The 17,989-nt window shown below is 39.8% G+C and overlaps 2 protein-coding genes across 6 annotated transcripts in view; one reads left to right on the forward strand and one right to left on the reverse strand.

Annotated features, from left to right (window-relative positions):
- The window catches only part of LOC139462404 (kinesin-like protein KIF21A), a 114,457-nt gene that overhangs the window by 17,241 nt on the left and 79,227 nt on the right, over positions 1-17,989 (reverse strand). For 3 of the 5 annotated variants that reach the window (XM_071244100.1, XM_071244097.1, XM_071244098.1), the window contains 2 exons: positions 17,487-17,627; positions 16,442-16,462 (listed from right to left, as the gene is read on the reverse strand). In XM_071244100.1, the coding sequence (XP_071100201.1) occupies positions 16,442-16,462; positions 17,487-17,627 (162 nt within the window). The remainder of the gene's footprint in view (positions 1-16,441; positions 16,463-17,486; positions 17,628-17,989) is intronic. The other 2 variants (XM_071244099.1, XM_071244101.1) reach the window with 1 other exon arrangement.
- LOC139462406 (uncharacterized) lies at positions 1,648-12,791 on the forward strand. The gene is made up of 4 exons (XM_071244102.1): positions 1,648-1,701; positions 4,537-4,697; positions 8,722-9,895; positions 12,287-12,791. Exons 1-4 carry the CDS (start codon positions 1,648-1,650, stop codon positions 12,488-12,490), a joined length of 1,593 nt encoding a protein of 530 aa, XP_071100203.1. The 3' UTR covers positions 12,491-12,791.

A 17,989-nucleotide genomic window follows, 5' to 3' on the forward strand; every position in this document is an offset into this window, starting at 1 on the left:
GTATTTTCTTGCTTGCCTCTTTATCATACACAGCATTAGCATTTTGAACAAAAACATTTTCTCCCAATCTGCCTACCAAGGCTGCTTGGTTTAGAATTCTCGTTACATCTCCTCGTCCTATTATGAAGAATATGGTTTAAAGGGTCAGAAGAAAAGTATGTTGGTTTCAAATAGTACAAACATGTGGAGTCGATCATTACGTAAGTGATATTCAAACAATCAATCCAATGATACATGTGTATTTTATTGACAAAACCAGACAGGAAATAAAACCAATCCATAACTAACGATTGTTTCATATCCTGTCCTTCCTGTAAGACCATGCCAAAAATCGATGCATGCAAATAATCATTCAATGTCTCTATTCTAACCACACCATCCAAAAGAGTACTCGCCATCAAACCTCATTATAATGCCATCCATTTCATGCAGGACTCCATAATAGCTACATCAACAATGTTCCTTCATGGCTGTAGGCTACATTTATCAACCCTGTAATACTACAGTTGTCAGTAACACCACAATATGATCAAAACTTGATATCACAATGAGGTTGGACTGAAGTGTATTGGAAATCAATCCAATCGCAAGATTATTACATAATCTCTTAAAAAATAAAAACCTAAAAGACCAACAACAAATGCTTAAACTAACACTACACACATTGCAAAATATTCAGATATTTTGCTGGACAAAAATAATAATAATTTGAAATGTCTTTAGTTTCTACTGTACCTACCGACCAGGAATTGTTTTAAAAAAGAGAGCAACGGCACTCGTCATTCACCTGAAGATGCAGTGGTGTTAAGTTCATGTCACTGGCCATATTGAAATTAGAATAAAACCACTTGAACAAACTCGGGTGTTATTATAGGCGGGAACAAACCAAAAATGGAGATCACACCATTTACCAATGTAGGGAATCAAACAAACAAACACTTTAACCACAGGGCTACCCAACTGCCCCAAGGCCAGTTAAGAGATACAAGGATTCAAGTGTTGGAAATGAGAATGGTGGGTTGTTTGTCTACTTCAAAATGTTAGGGGCTCAAGATAATGAGTTAACTGGTGTATGTTTATATCAGTTGTCAAGTCACAATATATCTAGTCATAACCGGGAGAAGTCTTACAACACCCTGTGGCACAATAAGGCAATTTACAGCAGTGCCTCCATTGGTGTGATTAACTGTAACTAAACAGGAGACAGTGAAAAGTGTACCATGCACAGATTTAACAAGCCGCTGGACCTGTAATTACAGAAGCCGAAGCACCAGGGAATAACACCAGGGGATAATTACATGAGGTCAAACTATGGACTTCATATTCTGTCTTTATCTCGCAGCCTGTGACCATTGTTGTCTATCCTACCAATAACTACACCCTCCCACCTCACATATCTCCCAGATAATTTTAAGTGCAATAATCTCCAAACATCCCAGTGTTAACCACCACCGAATGCCCTATCTGTCTTTTTGGACATTCCCTCCAATCAGTAGCGAGGTTACTCCTTTAGGACAACCACTTATAACAAGGGTGCTTGGGATTTTAGATGAATTTATGACTGGGTGTTTCTCACAGGGGACAATGATTTAAGAGACGGTGACAAGGATGCTGTGAAATGTGAAAATAATTTCTTCTTTCATTATTATGAAATTCAAGAGAGGCACGGAGCCTCTGTGCTACTCATGGGCACAGAAACAGGTAAGTTATCATTATTTATGGGTTTTGGTTTTTTTCTTCTTTTTTTTGTGTGGAGTTTTTGTTTATAATTAAATGAGGGTCTTCCTGCCAATTTAATCTCAAAACTTAAAGCCGAAATGAACATTACTAATAATAAGTCAGAAGGAATCCTTTGATTTAATTAATCTTCATGAAGTTCTCTGGTGACTGTTGTGCTGCCATGTGGCTAGTGCTGCCTCCGATGTCTGACTGAAGACCACCCAACACTGAGAGTAATACATAAGTAATTTTTGCAATAGCAACCCAGATCAATGCAACATGACATCAGGACATAGACATCAAAATGTTTCAACAGCTGAAACAGTGATTTTTGCAGCTTGCTGCTCTGCCACAGTGCAGATTATATCATAGATACAGGATCTTTGTTTAACATTTATTTTCATTTGTCTTCTCTGGAAGATAAAAATCATTATGAATGCTTTCTTCTAGCTCATTTTCTTCATCATTTTGTATTGCAACATTATCAACGGTTCCTCAGCATTGTAAGACATTATTGGCATTTATTTTACATGCAACATAAATGTCCAATGAAATTGCGGTACTTCAAATTCAATCAAATACATTCTTTTGAAGTGCTGCTCTGATGAGTTGTTTCCTGGTGGGCATTAATCACAACTGCTCTGAGGAGCTGTACTGCTATGCTTCAGTGTGCCTGCTTTAAAAGGCCTGAACAATAAAGGTCCTACTCCAAAACTATCTGTCCCTGTTGGAGCTACACACCTTACCATTGGGTACAGGGCATATATGGCACACTATCTGGTAAGTCACAGCAAAGGGTTGACCTCCCCATCCAAGGACATTTTAACCACCAGATACAGATACTGTGCCAAACATTCTCTTCTTGGGACATCGTTCATCCCTGACAGGCTCAGTCAAATAAACTATTAGTTAAAATATCCCTTTTGTTCAACCTTTTCCCTATCAGTGCAGTCTGTGCATAAGCTAACTCCATTAAAAGCTGAAGGATATATTTCCTCGGCTTTCATAAAAGTCCTCAACACAGTCACATTACAGCATTTTCACAAGATCAAATGTTAGGATTTGCAGCAGGTCAATTAGAAAGCTGCCCATGTACTTTGCTCTCCAGAGAAAGCTAATTGATGACATAAATCAGCCTGGCAGGACCTTCACCTCATGTTCCAATATTGTCTGGACCACATTTGGTAGCAATTCTTCAAACTAATTTTATCCCACTGCCACCAACACTTGGCTAGAACCATGTCACTTGCTAATCTGAGGCAATTAGTCATTAACCCCTTCAACTTTATTTTCTTCAATTCCTGTAGGGTTTTTTAAGCTTAATGCTGCACTCCGCAATAGTCCAGCTTTATGACAGCTGTCTGTAAATAATAAAGTCTGGACTAGACAAACCAAACGATCCATGCTGTGTATCAACCATATCACTAAGTGGCTCTTACCACAAAAATAGGTAACTTTGGATCTATTCTAACCCAGTCATATCCTCCAGCAATAGGAATCCCTGATATCTTCAAATGCCTCATAGAAACCGAAATAGTAATAATCAGTCATCATGTCATGGTATATCTTTAAAGAGTTTGGTACAAAATATTTTAGAAAAAGTGAAAAAAACAACAACAATTGTTTTAAAATTCATAATCTGAAACACAATATTTCCCTAGAGCTAAATCAGTAACCAAATACATCATATCCTGGCTGCTGATCCTACATAAAGTCATCCTGCATTGGGGGGCATAGGGGGCCCAGTCGTCTAAGATGCCACGATTCGCTGTGCAGAGTTGCGTCCTTTGGGCACGCCAGAAACCTATGATTGTGGGTTCAAATCCCAGTTCACCGCGATTATGTTTCTAGGTTTGACAGCACCATACTCGTGCTTGTGAGTTTCAAGGAAGTGGTAAATGTCTGAGACCTGCATCTCTTCAGGCTTTCCTCCCACATTAAGCTGACATGCCGTGATATAACTGGAATACTGTTAAAAGCAGTGTTAAACCCAACTCACTAACTCACACACTCATCCTGCATTGACTTAAACACTTTTCTTTATATGCAGCAAGATATAGAGGGTTAAAGTAGGATTTTCCTACTCTCCACAAATCCTCTCTTAGACACATTTTGTTCAATATTTTACATCAGACATTGGCATGATAAAGGACTTGAGTGCTGACAGCCACCAACATTTCAAAAGGCCTTTGAGATTTCCAGGCTGGATTATTATTGGCTTCATGAAGGAGAAAGTGGTTCACTATATTGGAACAGCACTGTTTAACCGGACTGTTACCAAGGACTAGTTTCTCAGTAGCCGTAAAACATAATCAAAATTAGGATTCATATTGTCAGGATCCTTTACACCATTGGCAAAACTGACCAGTAAGTACATTTCTAAAATTACTTTTAATAAGTATTTACTGACATTTGCGTAAAGATTCATTATTTCCACCATTCACTGTGTCCAACTCAAGCAGGGAAGGGCTTAGTTCATCATACAGGTACAATGTGTGAAGTCCATTTTGGGAGTCTCCCACAACATCATGTCTGGAATATTATAAAACCCTACTCATTGACTGAAAAGTTCAGATATATTTCCAAGCAGAAAAAGTCCTTAAAGCTCCCCAGAATTCTTTCATTCCTTGCTTTTTGTCATGACCAGCAGTTACAAAACATCCCAATTTAATCAATTCCAGAGGTCAATCTGAAAATTTACTAAACTTGGCCAAACCGACCAGTGTCAAATATTAGACAAGAACTTCAGTAGTGTGTTTTCAGCATAAATGTTATCAAAATGTAAGAAGGGAAGATAACTTTTGCTTTGCATTCCAGCAACGCCTCTTGTGTGGACAGCAGAGACGGCCACGCCCAGTGATGACCCAGATTCCAGCCATCCCCACCCTACCCCAGATCCCAAACCTGGGGGAGGTGGGAACTGTGGGTGAAGGGGGTCCCCAGGAAGGGCTCGTCATGCCCCTGTCCGTCACAGACAGGTAACACATCCTTTATTCTGAAGTATGTATTCAAGTTTCTTGTATAAAATAGGATTAAAAACAAAAACAACAATGGCAGGAAAGAAAACACTATGTGTTGGGACATTTTGAAACTCTATCACATGGAGGGATACCAAGAATATTAACTTAAGGCAAACCAAAATTGGACCTCCAATATATACCACTCTGCCACCCTATCAGTATGTTTCACACAAAAATAGCTGCAGTTGATGGCTTAGATGTTTACTGATTGGCTATTTCAAGATACCGTATTTTCTTGAGTATAGTGCGCACCCCTGTATAATGCGCACCCCCCTCAAGCGGATTCAATATTTTGGAAAAAAAATAAATTTGAATACCAAGCGCAGAAAAAAAATTACACTGTACCCCTTTAGCGAAGACTACAGCTCTATTTGATTCAGTAGTTTTTCACATTATTCCCAAAAGACAAGTCACAATGACAGAATCCTAACAACAAAATACTGCTCTTCGATACCCCCCGAAAGTCTTAATCCCCATTAAAACTACCATGTCTATAACATGAACAATGAAAAAAACAATCCTGGACGTGATCGATCATGGATCAATGCATATGATATACAGCTTAAGACGAGGACAAAGACCAAACACTGAGTCCCACTCTCCACACCTGATAGAGGCCGTGACATGTCAATCTATCTGGATCCAATCCAACTCCAATCTCAAAAACAAACACCTGAAACCTACACCCTGTCTGACACAATAATCAACAGACAACCCTTTAGCATGACAGTGTCCCTACAAGTGTACACAAAAGTTCACACTCTGTCAAATGTTTTCCATTTGACAAATTTCATGAGTAAATTTGATGCTTCTATTCAACTGATCCATTTTCTGGGTTGACTGCGTCCCCATACAAATTACATTCTTAGTAAAATCCTAAGGATATAACTTCTTTCTGCATGGCTAGGCTGTTTAGCTTACAGGACAGGCAATTGTTCAGGTTGAAATCTATATTAGCTGGCAGTGCACATGTAAACACTATACTTGAACATTGTTCTCCATAGGCTATCATGTACATAACATTGACTGACTATTCTCAGGTGAGATATTTAAGCTGAAAACACTGTAGGCAGGTAAGAATTTTGTCAACTCTGTAATTGTTGATCATCATACGTAAGAAATCAGACTCTTGACAAATGCAGTATTTCAATCTTTGAATCAACCACCCTTACATATGATCGGTTTGGTTGGTTGGTGCGTTGTTTAACGCCGCACTCAGCAATATTCCAGCTATATGACGGCGGTCTGTAAATAATCGAGTTTGGATTCAATAAAAACATGTGAACAAACTGTTGAAAGAAATATAATTGAGGCCTTTCACCTGAGCATGGCATCAACATAATTGTATAGTATGTACCATAGCTCGTCTCACCATTCTATTTTACTATCTTACTCAAAATCGGTTACAACTTCACACGTGCATCAAAAGTTCCATTTTTGATAGATATCTTTACAGCAAAAGTCAATAAATATCACCCCTTATCATCATCTATTTTTTTCTGAAAATGAACCGCTGGACTATCATGAAATACAAGAATGATTGTGCCAGTTGAAAAACCCTGAAAAACCCTGGTGTGTTGTTGCTTCACAACTTGTGCCATACATTGATAACAGTCATGCTATGATGTTTGTGTTCTTCTTTTGGAAATGTCAAAATCTGACAATTCAGTTTGAGTGGGTGGGTGCATGGGTGCGTGCATGGGTGCGTGCATGGGTGCGTGCGTGAGTGGGGGGAGGGGGAGATGTCTCAAAACTCAAGGAAATAAGTTGGGGTTTTTTTTACAACAAACCTTTGAATTGCTACCTTATCAAGAGATAAAAAAAAAAACATCATTAAAAATAATCTACATTATATCTTGTACACCTCAATTTCATTAGACGGTTTCCAGAAACAGTTTCATTTCCCCTGGTGAATATATGAAACATGAAACCAGTCCTTGATTAGCTCGCAACTGAAGGGAACTCATAAATCATGTTAACAGCATACCATACTGTAGTGCACTACCTAACCCTGTGACTGTAACACATCAAGTGGAGCTTATTGGGCCTAAGGCTGGTAATATTTACTGCCAACGATAATGTTGTTGGCCTGTCCAGGCAGCACAAACAACGTCAAACAGAACACAGGTGTCATGCAATTATTAGATTCTGCAGTAAGGTAATTATTTGTGTCCTTATAGTATAATGCCTGGAACAAGCCTAGATAAACAACATACATCTGAACTATCCTCTGAAGCCAGGCTAAACTTTTGTATTATAAGTGACTGCCCCTTTTGTCAATCTAAACAACGTACAAATTCTTCTGACAAAATCCGAAAATAACTATAACTTGAATTGTTTCTTATGCAGAGATAATTTGAACATCTACGAAAAGTAGAACTGAAGAAAATTTTAGATTGGCCTATCGCAAAAATACATATAAACAATTTCTTTGTTTATTTAGAGCCATTCTGTGGTGGAAAAATCCAATATCAGTCATATATCAGCTGACAGCACATGAACTCATGTAATGTAATCAATCAATAGTTTTGAAACTATATACGCAAGATAAAGTATAAGCATATGTGATATATGTATGACAGATCTTATGTAGACAAAGCGCAAGATTCGTGATCATAAATGTGTAAGTATATATCACACAATGAGGAGAATATCAGATAATCTACTTTCCAATATTATGACTACAACACCTGACCTGGGCGACAGCCATCCTGACAACATGAAGCATGTTTTTATTTCACTGTCACTAACATAGCCACGTCAACAGGGGAACAGCTCTACATTGTTAGATGACACAAGGTCCCGCTGACTGGTAGGTAGCGTTGTTAGATCATTCATGGTCCAGCTGATCAGTAGGTAGCATTGTTAGATCATACAAGGTCCAGCTGACCAGTAGGTAGCATTGTTAGATCATTCATGGTCCAGCTGACCAGTAGGTAGCATTGTTAGATCATTCATGGTCCAGCTGACCATTAGGTAGCATTGTCAGATCATACAAGGTCCAGATGACCAGTAGGTAGCATTGTCAGATCATACAAGGTCCAGCTGACCAGTAGGTAACATTGTTAGATCATAAAAGGTCCAGATGACCAATAGGTAACATTGTTAGGTCATACAAGGTCCAGCTGACCAGTAGGTAACATTGTCAGATCATGCAAGGTCCAGCTGACCAATAGGTAACATTGTTAGGTCATACAAGGTCCAGATGACCAATAGGTAACGTTGTTAGGTCATACAAGGTCCAGCTAACCAGTAGGTAACATTGTCAGATCATGCAAGGTCCAGCTGACCAATAGGTAACATTGTTAGGTCATACAAGTTCCAGATGACCAATAGGTAACATTGTTAGGTCATACAAGGTCCAGCTAACCAGTAGGTAACATTGTTAGGTCAAAGAAGGTCCAGGTGACCAATAGGTAACATTGTTAGATCATACAAGGTCCAGCTAACCAGTAGGTAACATTGTTAGGTCAAAGAAGGTCCAGGTGACCAATAGGTAACATTGTTAGATCATACAAGGTCCAGCTAACCAGTAGGTAACATTGTTAGGTCATACAAGGTCCAGCTGAACTGCAAGCATATGGTTAAACTATATAATATTTGCATATTGCCTGTCCCTAATACTTGTCACCCCCTCTGCCTAGATTCTCTCTCCCCATAAAGTTTCCTTTTAAACATTTTAAGATTGAGTTAAATGTAAAGACATACTGACTACTGGTCTGTCAACAACCAGTTGGCTACCTAGATTGTTATCTATCGCAGCATCCTTAGATAACCATGTAACATTTCCTACTTTAATTCCACCTAGTCCTAGGGTTAGGCATGTCCACAAGCCACCTATTCCCCTGACCAGTTAAAATCTGGAAGGACTAATTGTTTTGTCCCAGTTACTAATCAGATATGAGTTGTGGACAAGCAGAGATGACCTCCCTGTAGGCTGTGTGTTCCAATGGATTAACTGAATCCATGTTTCTGTTATCAGGGTAACACAGGTCCAGAACAACATGTACGAGAACTACCTGCAGAAGTCTACCCAGAAGCTCCAGGATGAGATTCATCACACCATGAAGATGTACTCTGTGGAGAAACAGCAGCTTCTGAAACAGCTAGCCAGTCTCCGGCATAACATGTCCGAACTCAAGATCTCGGACACTGGAGTCAGTCCAAGGTTTTCAGACAATGGGAAAAGTCCAAGGTACAGTGTTAATAGTGCAATACCCAAGCACATTGGGCGTGAGCAACATCGACTACCTCCTATTATCAAAACTGGGCTAATAAGTGCTGTGCATCCCAACTGTGTGAAGAGCATTTCTGAAGAAGCGCGAGATCGAGATGAGATTGTTAATCAGAGACTTCAGAGAAGTGACACAGACCTTACATTCTTATCTGATGAGTTCTGTGGTGAGAGCAAACACAATGACAATGGTGATGTTGAAGGAGAATTCAAACTGTTCCCGGAAAGGAAGGTTCCAAAGATAACAAAAACATCAAAGGATATTCCAGTTTTTAAACTGCCTCAGATTAAGGAGGAAGCTCCAAGACCCCTGTGGTACTCTGGTAACAACTCTCAGACTGTCAAGCAGAGGGCTCACTCTCCACTGACAGCCCTGCCTCAGATCCATGAAATGAGGCAGATCTCAGAGAACAACTTTGACATACCCGCCGTGAAAGACCCATTAAGATGTGAAATTTCAATTCCCACAAAATCTGTCACCAAAAAGGTCCACTTTGCTGGCAGCAACAGTGTCAGGAACTCTGATAGCCTGGACCAGACTAATAGTCACCTTCCTCAACTTTCAAAGAAAAAGTTCCAAATGCATAAACCTTCAAGGAAGACAAAAAAACATTTCCAACAATTGCCGAATGTTCAAGAAAGTAGTTCTTCTCAATCTGACTCCACAGAGGCTCCGCAGTGTCAAGCTCCCCAGGGCACAGAGGAGTGGAAGTCTCTGTATGCAAACATCCATGACCCTGAGGAAAGGACAAAGACTCTAGGGGACATACTGTACGCTGTGAGGGTCAAGATGAGAGAAAATGAGCAGAACTTGATGTTTGGACACAAGCCAGTTGAGGACAAAACAGACAATACTCTTTGTGACTATTTGCTTGTTCACAAGGACGACCAGGATGGGATACGCAAAACACGGAAAATCTTGGTGAGTTCAGGATAACTGATGTTTCTTAGGAGTGAGCTGCATATAAAGAAAAGTGTTTAAGGCAATGCAGGATGAGTGTGTGAGTTATTGAGTTTGGTTTAACACTGCTTTTAACAGTATTCTAGTTATATCGCGGAAAGTCAGCTTAATGTGGGAGGAAAGCCCGAAGAGATGCAGGTCTAAGACATTCCGTTTCTTAGGAATATTACCTTACGAATAAATACTGGTTGACTTCAACTGTTAATATTATCAGGTTCTTGTATTGAAAATGGGCTATGAAATATTAATTACATGATTTGTTGCACACTAATTACAAAGTAGAATGAATGATCAACTTCTGTATCACAACATGATGTTATCAGATGCCCATTATACTATTGTGGGTCTGTAGTATGGACAATCAACTTCTTGTCGTCAGATGTGGCCATCTATATTATTGTGGTTCTGTACCATGGACGATCAATTTCTTTTATCATCAGATGCCGCCTGTTACATTATTGTGTGCCTGTCCTGTTTCCACCATCTTATCCTCATTATCATAGGTTGTAACATGTACTCAAAATCTTCCTTCTTTTTATTTATTATGTTTGTCATAGATTGAGAGAAACACAAATCTGAGAATCCAGCACTGATTCGAGTCCCGAAGCTGGCACATTGGAAAACAAGGACATTCTGTGATTGAAATCTTATATATCCTAGAATATGGAATTAATATACTACTCAAAATAAGTTAAAGAACCCTTACAATTGGATGGCTGACCTACAATACCCACCAGCCACGACCGATTAACTAAAGTCAGATGAAAAAAGTTGTGTTCTTTAACTTCTTTTGAGTTGTATATATATAAGAATATTCAAAATTAACCCTTTACCGCAAACCTTTACTTCTGACAATCTGAATATGAAACATTGAAACAAAACATTTTTTAGTGCAATGATGTATTATCGTAATATTACATTGTCTGTACACTTAGGAATTTAGATGTTGTATTTCAATAGTTTATTGTTTAAAGGACCTATCAGTTTCACATCTCATGCCTCATATTTAACCTCTGCAGAGACATCACAAAGATAGATTTACACCTGTCATATTTGATCCTTGTTAACGAGATCCCAGTCATACTATGTGTCTTGGAGGACACCGAGAGGTCTGTGACACCAGTAGCCAGGACCCGAGTGTTTGCTTTATGATAGCAACATGGCTGTATTGCTAGGTGACTCAAGAGTCAACAGTCATCTGTACCCCGAACTAGCGGACTCCACAGGAAACGGGTGATAATATTAGATTACCTACTTGGCTGACATTACCCCCAGGCCTCAACTTCCTGATGGAATTAGAGGATATGTTTGCCAAATTTGGTTTTTGTAAATACTTTTATTCCAGGATTTTTCGTTTTATTTGTCTAAGCATCCACTGCAAATCTTTTACCATCACCCAAGCAAATATCATCCTAGCCTTCCCTTGATTAATAGCTCTTCATGGACCACCATTACCCCCTGCGAATCTGTTCGTGACAGTATCGTCAATATGATGCATTGATAAATATGGCTTGTATCATGATATGAGCCATAATGACCTAAAAAAATGGGCATATAATATCAGCACATGCTTGAATAAAGCTCAAACTTATTCGGAATGCTTTCTACATCGCTTCCACTATTCTGTACTGTCACACCTATAAAACTAGAAAGGTTCCAGTCATATAGGTCTTATCACAATCGTATTCAGACTGTTCCCGAAAATTTCTTTAAAAGCTCAAAAAATATTATTTTAGTCTATCCATAGAAGTGACATGTAAAACTTCAATGGAACATTCTTATGCTGCATTCAGATCAAAATCTTGTAAAATATTCTTGGAATAAGAACTTATATCAAGCTGACCATGTACAGACAAAGAGACATTCACAAGCTGGTTGCAGTTACCATCTGATCTGCTGTCTAGGTCCTGCAACTGTTCTGAACATAAATGTTGAAATTTCTCGGTTCATCTGAGAGCAGTTTATAGGGCCAGCGGACTGCTCGAGTCTCCCTGCAAGATTCATCTTATCTCTCCTGTTTAGATTAGATCCTAGTCATTGGGCATCTTTGATTCAAGGTTTAGTTGAGTTTGGGTCCCTTAGATACTTTAGGATCAAGGTTGATGTCAGGGTTATGGTGTAGCACTGAAACTGAATATGCCAAGGAAAGTGCAGTACTCCCTTTTGAATATTTACTAATGCAGTAGATCAATGACAAAGACCATCTTGTGTAAGCTCTTGAACTGGTTATACCAATATAATTATAAGGGGGACACTGTCCAAATTTCCACTATGATTAGACAAACATTGAAACATTGTTCACCATACACAACTTAAGCAGCGTTCTGAAATATCAGTATTTCTTCCTTTCAGCACCATCACAAGCGAGGTCATATCCCAAGCCACACTGCCGAGCGACTTCATCGTCGGTCCAATGCTGTCCAGCTACAGAACTACCTGAAGAAGTTATCTCGACAGCGGCGCATGATTGAACACATGGAGGGAGAGGAGTACAGACTCACACACATTGTAGGTCATCGACAGCTGCAGGAAGCTGCTCACAAGTCTGTGCAATGACAAATGTATCTTGGAGACAGATCGTTTTTCCTGAAGACAGTTTAACCAGTCTTCAAAGCACTCAAGCTGGGGTTACAGTGTGGGCTGAATCTAAACTTAACATTCATTAGGAAGAAACTTTGGACAAGAATCATATTTCAGAAATTTCACAGCAATGAATGTGGAATATGTATAATTGCAATTTTAGGGTTCCAGAACTGACAATCATAAACGGCACCATTGAATACCAGTATTTTAGTTGCATATGCTACATTGACTTATCCAGGGCTAGAGACCATGAGTTGAACAAGCCAACAGCTTTCACTGGTTGTTTCTGTGACTTAATTTTAGGAGAAGTCCTTCCAGATATGAACGAGTGGATCTCTCTGTCACTGCTTATGAGGGTTGTAAATCTCATGAAGATAATAAATGGGTTAAAATTAACAATTTGATATTTTTTTTCTCCAAGGTCATATTCTGTCATACAATTCTGTCAATATTCTCATTCAAAAATCCTCACATTCAGAACATAATGTCTTGCTTGTGTATGTCTTTCTGGAAACAGATATCAATATTTACATAGACCCATGAAGATCCGGGTTAGATTAAGCCTTCAGCAACCCATGCTCGGTGTAAGAAGCCTCAAATAGGATCGGGTGATCAGGCTCACTGACTTGGTTCATGCATGTCATTGTATCCCAACTGTGTGGATCGATGCTCATGATATCATTCCCTGGATTGTCTGGTCCAGACTCGATTATTTAGAGACCAACATCATAAATCTGGAATATTGCTGAGTGTGGTGTTAAACAACCAGGCAATCCTGTAAATGCATTGCTGTTAATGTTATCACAGTGTCATATCAGTACAGACAGAGTCAAAAATTCTATATTGAGTAAAACTATAAGAACAACATGTATACACAAGAGGAATGTGTGGTACAGGTGATGTGGGTAAGGAGGCTCTCACCAGGAACTAAGGAATGAAGTGTGGAGGTCAGAGGAATACCAACGGTAGCTAGCATCATGCATCTGTCTCACATTTCCCCACTCATACCCTGGCCACAAGGCTGTACATGGGTAGTAACACACTCACCATACATAATCTCTCCTCTAGATTAATCTCAACCTTATGAAAAGGTAATTTCTCACAACAATTCCACTGTAATTTCCACTGAATACATCTGCGAATGGGTGAGTTTGGTTAAACACTTCTTAAAAGTATTTCAGTATATTACAGAGTGTCAGCTTGATGTGGGAGGAAAGCCCAAAAGTGATGCAGGTCTTAAGCATAACCACTTTGGTGAAACACATGAGCACGGGTATGGTACTATAAAACACAGAAACATAACCAGGGCTGATCTAGGATTTGAACAACGACCATAGGTGTACGGCAAGCCTAAGGGACACAACGCTGCACATCAAATTGCAAAACCATTGAAAACTGGGCCACATGTGACCCCTTATCTACAAGTTGTTACAATAATGTGAGATGTCTAACTAAAATAATCTCTTCTCTATCTCTCTATGACAGCTGTGAAGTCACTACAATTGTAGAAGTTGGAGCATATATTAACACACATGCAACTAAAAGTCAAAGTACAAAAAAGCACAATTAAAGCATAGGTAAACTTTGATAAATAATGTTTACACACAAACATTTCTTCTTCATAATATTTCCTTTAGTGCAAATCAATTTGGCTATTCACAATGTTGCATGCTGTAAGAAAAGTACAGATTATATCGTGCCTCATTACATTTGTCTGTGTGTTATCAGGTAATGCTGGTCGGATCAGCTTCAAAGATATGTCAATCTGACATAATCTGTCCCTGTCATATTATGTGACCCTCACAGCAGAAGGACAGCCTCTTGACAGAGGCCACCATTTCCCAGGACCCTAGGGTACTGCATACATGTCATTACAATACTATTCCCTAATACCAGGTTCAGGGGTGAAACCAAAATATGCCAATCAGCATTTCTATATGTTAAGTCACATGCATAGATCAGTGATGACCTCTTCACATATTCTTAGCCAGGATAGTCATTTCATATCTACTATATTAACATGAACAAATAGCACATTGCTACATGCAGGAAAGAACATTGCTACATGCAGGAAATTGAATGGATTTAAATTCTTAATCCAATCTGTAAATGAAAACTATTTGCTCATTTATCTTGGACTATATGTATACATTTTGAGTCAAAGAATGTAGTGTAATGCCACAGTGAGCAATATTCAAGCTGTATCACAGCAGTTTGTCAATCAGTGAGTCTAGACCAACCACTGACTGGATCAACATCATCAGGATATGATGACCCATTGTCATCAAAGTCACATTGCCTGCCTGACCACCTGATCCCCATTTTAGTCTGGGCCAGGCAAACAAATGACAGAGCATTAGCAACACTCTACATCAGGATGTGATCACCCATTGTCAGCAAAGACACATTGCCTGACCACCTGATCCCCATTTTAGTCTGGGTCAGGCAAACAAATGACTGAGAGCTTTAGCAACACTCTACATCAGGATGTGATGACCCATTGTCATCAAAGTCACATTGCCTGCCTGACCACCTGATCCCCATTTTAGTCTGGGTCAGGCAAACAAATGACAGAGCATTAGCAACACTCTACATCAGGATGTGATGACCCACTGTCAGCAACGTCACATTGCCTGACCACCTGATCCCCATTTTAGTCTGGGCCAGGCAAACAAATGACAGAGCATTAGCAACACGCTACATCAGGATGTGATGACCCACTGTCACCAAAGTCACATTGCCTGACCACCTGATCACCATTTTAGTCTGGGTCAGGCAAACAAATGACAGAGCATTAGCAACACTCTACATCAGGATGTGATCACCCATTGTCAGCAAAGTCACATTGCCTGACTGACCACCTGATCCCCATTTTAGTCTTGGTCAGGCAAACAAATGACAGAGCATTAGCAACACTCTACATCAGGATGTGATCACCCATTGTCAGCAAAGTCACATTGCCTGACCACCTGATCGCCATTTTAGTCTGGGTCAGGCAAACAAATGACAGAGCATTAGCAACACTCTACATCAGGATGTGATGACCAACTGTCAGCAAAGTCACATTGCCTGACCACCTGATCCCCATTTTAGTCTCTACATCAGGATGTGATGACCCATTGTCAGCAAAGTCACATTGCCTGACCACCTGATCACCATTTTAGTCTGGGCCAGGCAAACAAATGACAGAGCATTAGCAACACTCTACATCAGGATGTGATGACCCATTGTCAGCAAAGTCACATTGCCTGACCACCTGATCCCCATTTTAGTCTGGGTCAGGCAAACAAATGACAGAGCATTAGCAACACTCTGCATGAGGATGTGATCACCCATTGTCAGCAAAGTCACATTGCCTGACCACCTGATTGCCATTTTAGTCTGGGTCAGGCAAACAAATGATAGAGCATTAGCAACACTCTACATCAGGATGTGATCACCCATTGTCAGCAAAGTCACATTGCCTGACCAACTGATCCCCATTTTAGTCTGGGCCAGGCGAACAAGTGACAGAGCATTAGCAACACTCTACATCATCACAGTCTGATGACCCACTGCCAGCCCCGACAGATAGTCTGACCACCCAATCCCCATTTTGTCAGCTCTAATAACAAGGAGGAACAGTGTTCCTTTAATGGCCAGTTGACCACAGGGGTGCATGCATAGATTCAAAGTGACAAACACACTTCAGATATACAAGGAAACCTCAATGAATTTAAAAGGCATCTACAAGGCATAGCACTGGGTCAATATAGTGACTACTGTCTAAATATGCAGCACCTGTACAATCACCAGGCAGGGGTATAGATTGTGATCCAGGTCCTGAACACACAGGAGGGTATAGGCCTCTTCCTGGGAGAATCTCAGTCTAACTGACAGGTACCCCACACCAGGGGAATCAAATCTGAGGGTTAACAAGCTTACCTTGGCAGCCTTACTGTATGTCTTAGTGAAACAGACATTTGGAGATCATGAATCATAGAAACTTTACAGTGAAATAAACATAGTTATCAATAGAGGCTAATGAAATAGAGGTTGTAAGGCAGATGAATACATATATACAGGGTGCGAAATAAACATATCGGTTGGCCTAGACTAGTGATATGTCCTTGTGGACTACCACTTTTACCATTTGGTAAATGGCATCTCTGTAGCTGCTTGCTTTTGTGGCGAAGTGAAAACAAGAAATAATTTCGAACCCTGATATATCAGCATGTAAGTGAGTGAGATATGTCAACGATTGGATGTGAGATACTTTTATTATGCCAGCCAAAGCATATTAATCAGGTCTTCATGAAACACAACGTACATATTTTATGTATTATCATGAATAGAACCGCTATAAGACTACTGAGTGCACCTTTTAGCAAAACTGCAAATATGCTACACCACAGAACATGGAGTATGAGCTTCCATGAGCTCTGTGAGGGTCAGATCGTGATACAGTTGACTTTGGTTTGATCCAGCTTAGAAAAGTATTTCACTTATATTGCACCTTAGCTTGGTGAGAATGTCAGAAATGATGCGGGTTTGGTGAAACCAAAAAGCTCCAGTACGCGCTGGCAAACCAAGAATACTTCATAATCATGGCATAATTGGGATCCTCCAGCCAGGCAAACCGTGGCCCCTTATATATAGTTGGGTGCTGAGATACCAATGTGCAGTGATCTCTTTAATATCATGTATGAACTCATTTCTGAGGAACTTGTACTTGTAAGATTCTTTTCTTACTGTATCTAATTTCAAAAAGAAAACACCCCAACAACTGAAATAAAACACATCCTCAGCAATAAAGAGCATTAAACAAATAGACACCAAAGCCTATTATTTCATAATTTTCAAAATATGCCCGAGTTCCATCAGATAAGCAAACAAGTCAACAATTTGCAGACAATGAAACTAAAAGAACATAAGACAACGTAAAGCAAGCAGATGAGACTTTATTAGTGGCTGTTACATGCGGACTTACATTGAACTAGATCGACTCCCGTAACGGTCGGAGTAGTTCTTCCTCCTCATCACAGGGGAGGGTTCTGGGCTGTTACGCTTAAACTCCTTCCGTCTCAGGCTGGGTGACGGACCTGAATCGGGACGCTTGCCACTCATGGGCCTGAAACAACAGGAATGAGAACATTCTTACCACTGGTGATGCCAAATCTTAAGTATGATATTTTAGTATAAGGCTTCTGTGCCAGGTAGGAGTTGACCTACCCAGTTTAAATTAGCAATATATACGATATATATACTACTCAAAACAAGTCAAGTTACACCCACAATTGGAAGGCTGTGTGCTGCAATATCCACCAGCTATGACAGTTAACTATAGTCATATGAAGACATTGTGTGTTTGGAATGAGGTCCATGTATCACACTATTCAGGTTGCAGTAGACCTGACCATATTCAGGGGATGGGTATTGAGCTATTTGTCCCACCTGGGTATTGAGTTATTTGCCTTCTGTGACAGATCATGT

This window comes from Haliotis cracherodii, unplaced genomic scaffold (assembly GCF_022045235.1).
Source record: "Haliotis cracherodii isolate W230 unplaced genomic scaffold, xgHalCrac1.p SCAF_15, whole genome shotgun sequence".
Classification (NCBI taxonomy): domain Eukaryota; kingdom Metazoa; phylum Mollusca; class Gastropoda; order Lepetellida; family Haliotidae; genus Haliotis; species Haliotis cracherodii.

Coding starts and splice junctions, on each gene's coding strand:
- LOC139462406 (XM_071244102.1), top strand. CDS start 1,648: ATGAAATTCAAGAGAGGCACGGAGCCTCTGTGCTACTCATGGGCACAG. Junction 1,702..4,536: donor ACTCATGGGCACAGAAACAG/GTAAGTTATCAT, acceptor TTTGCATTCCAG/CAACGCCTCTTGTGTGGACA. Junction 9,896..12,286: donor GCAAAACACGGAAAATCTTG/GTGAGTTCAGGA, acceptor TCTTCCTTTCAG/CACCATCACAAGCGAGGTCA.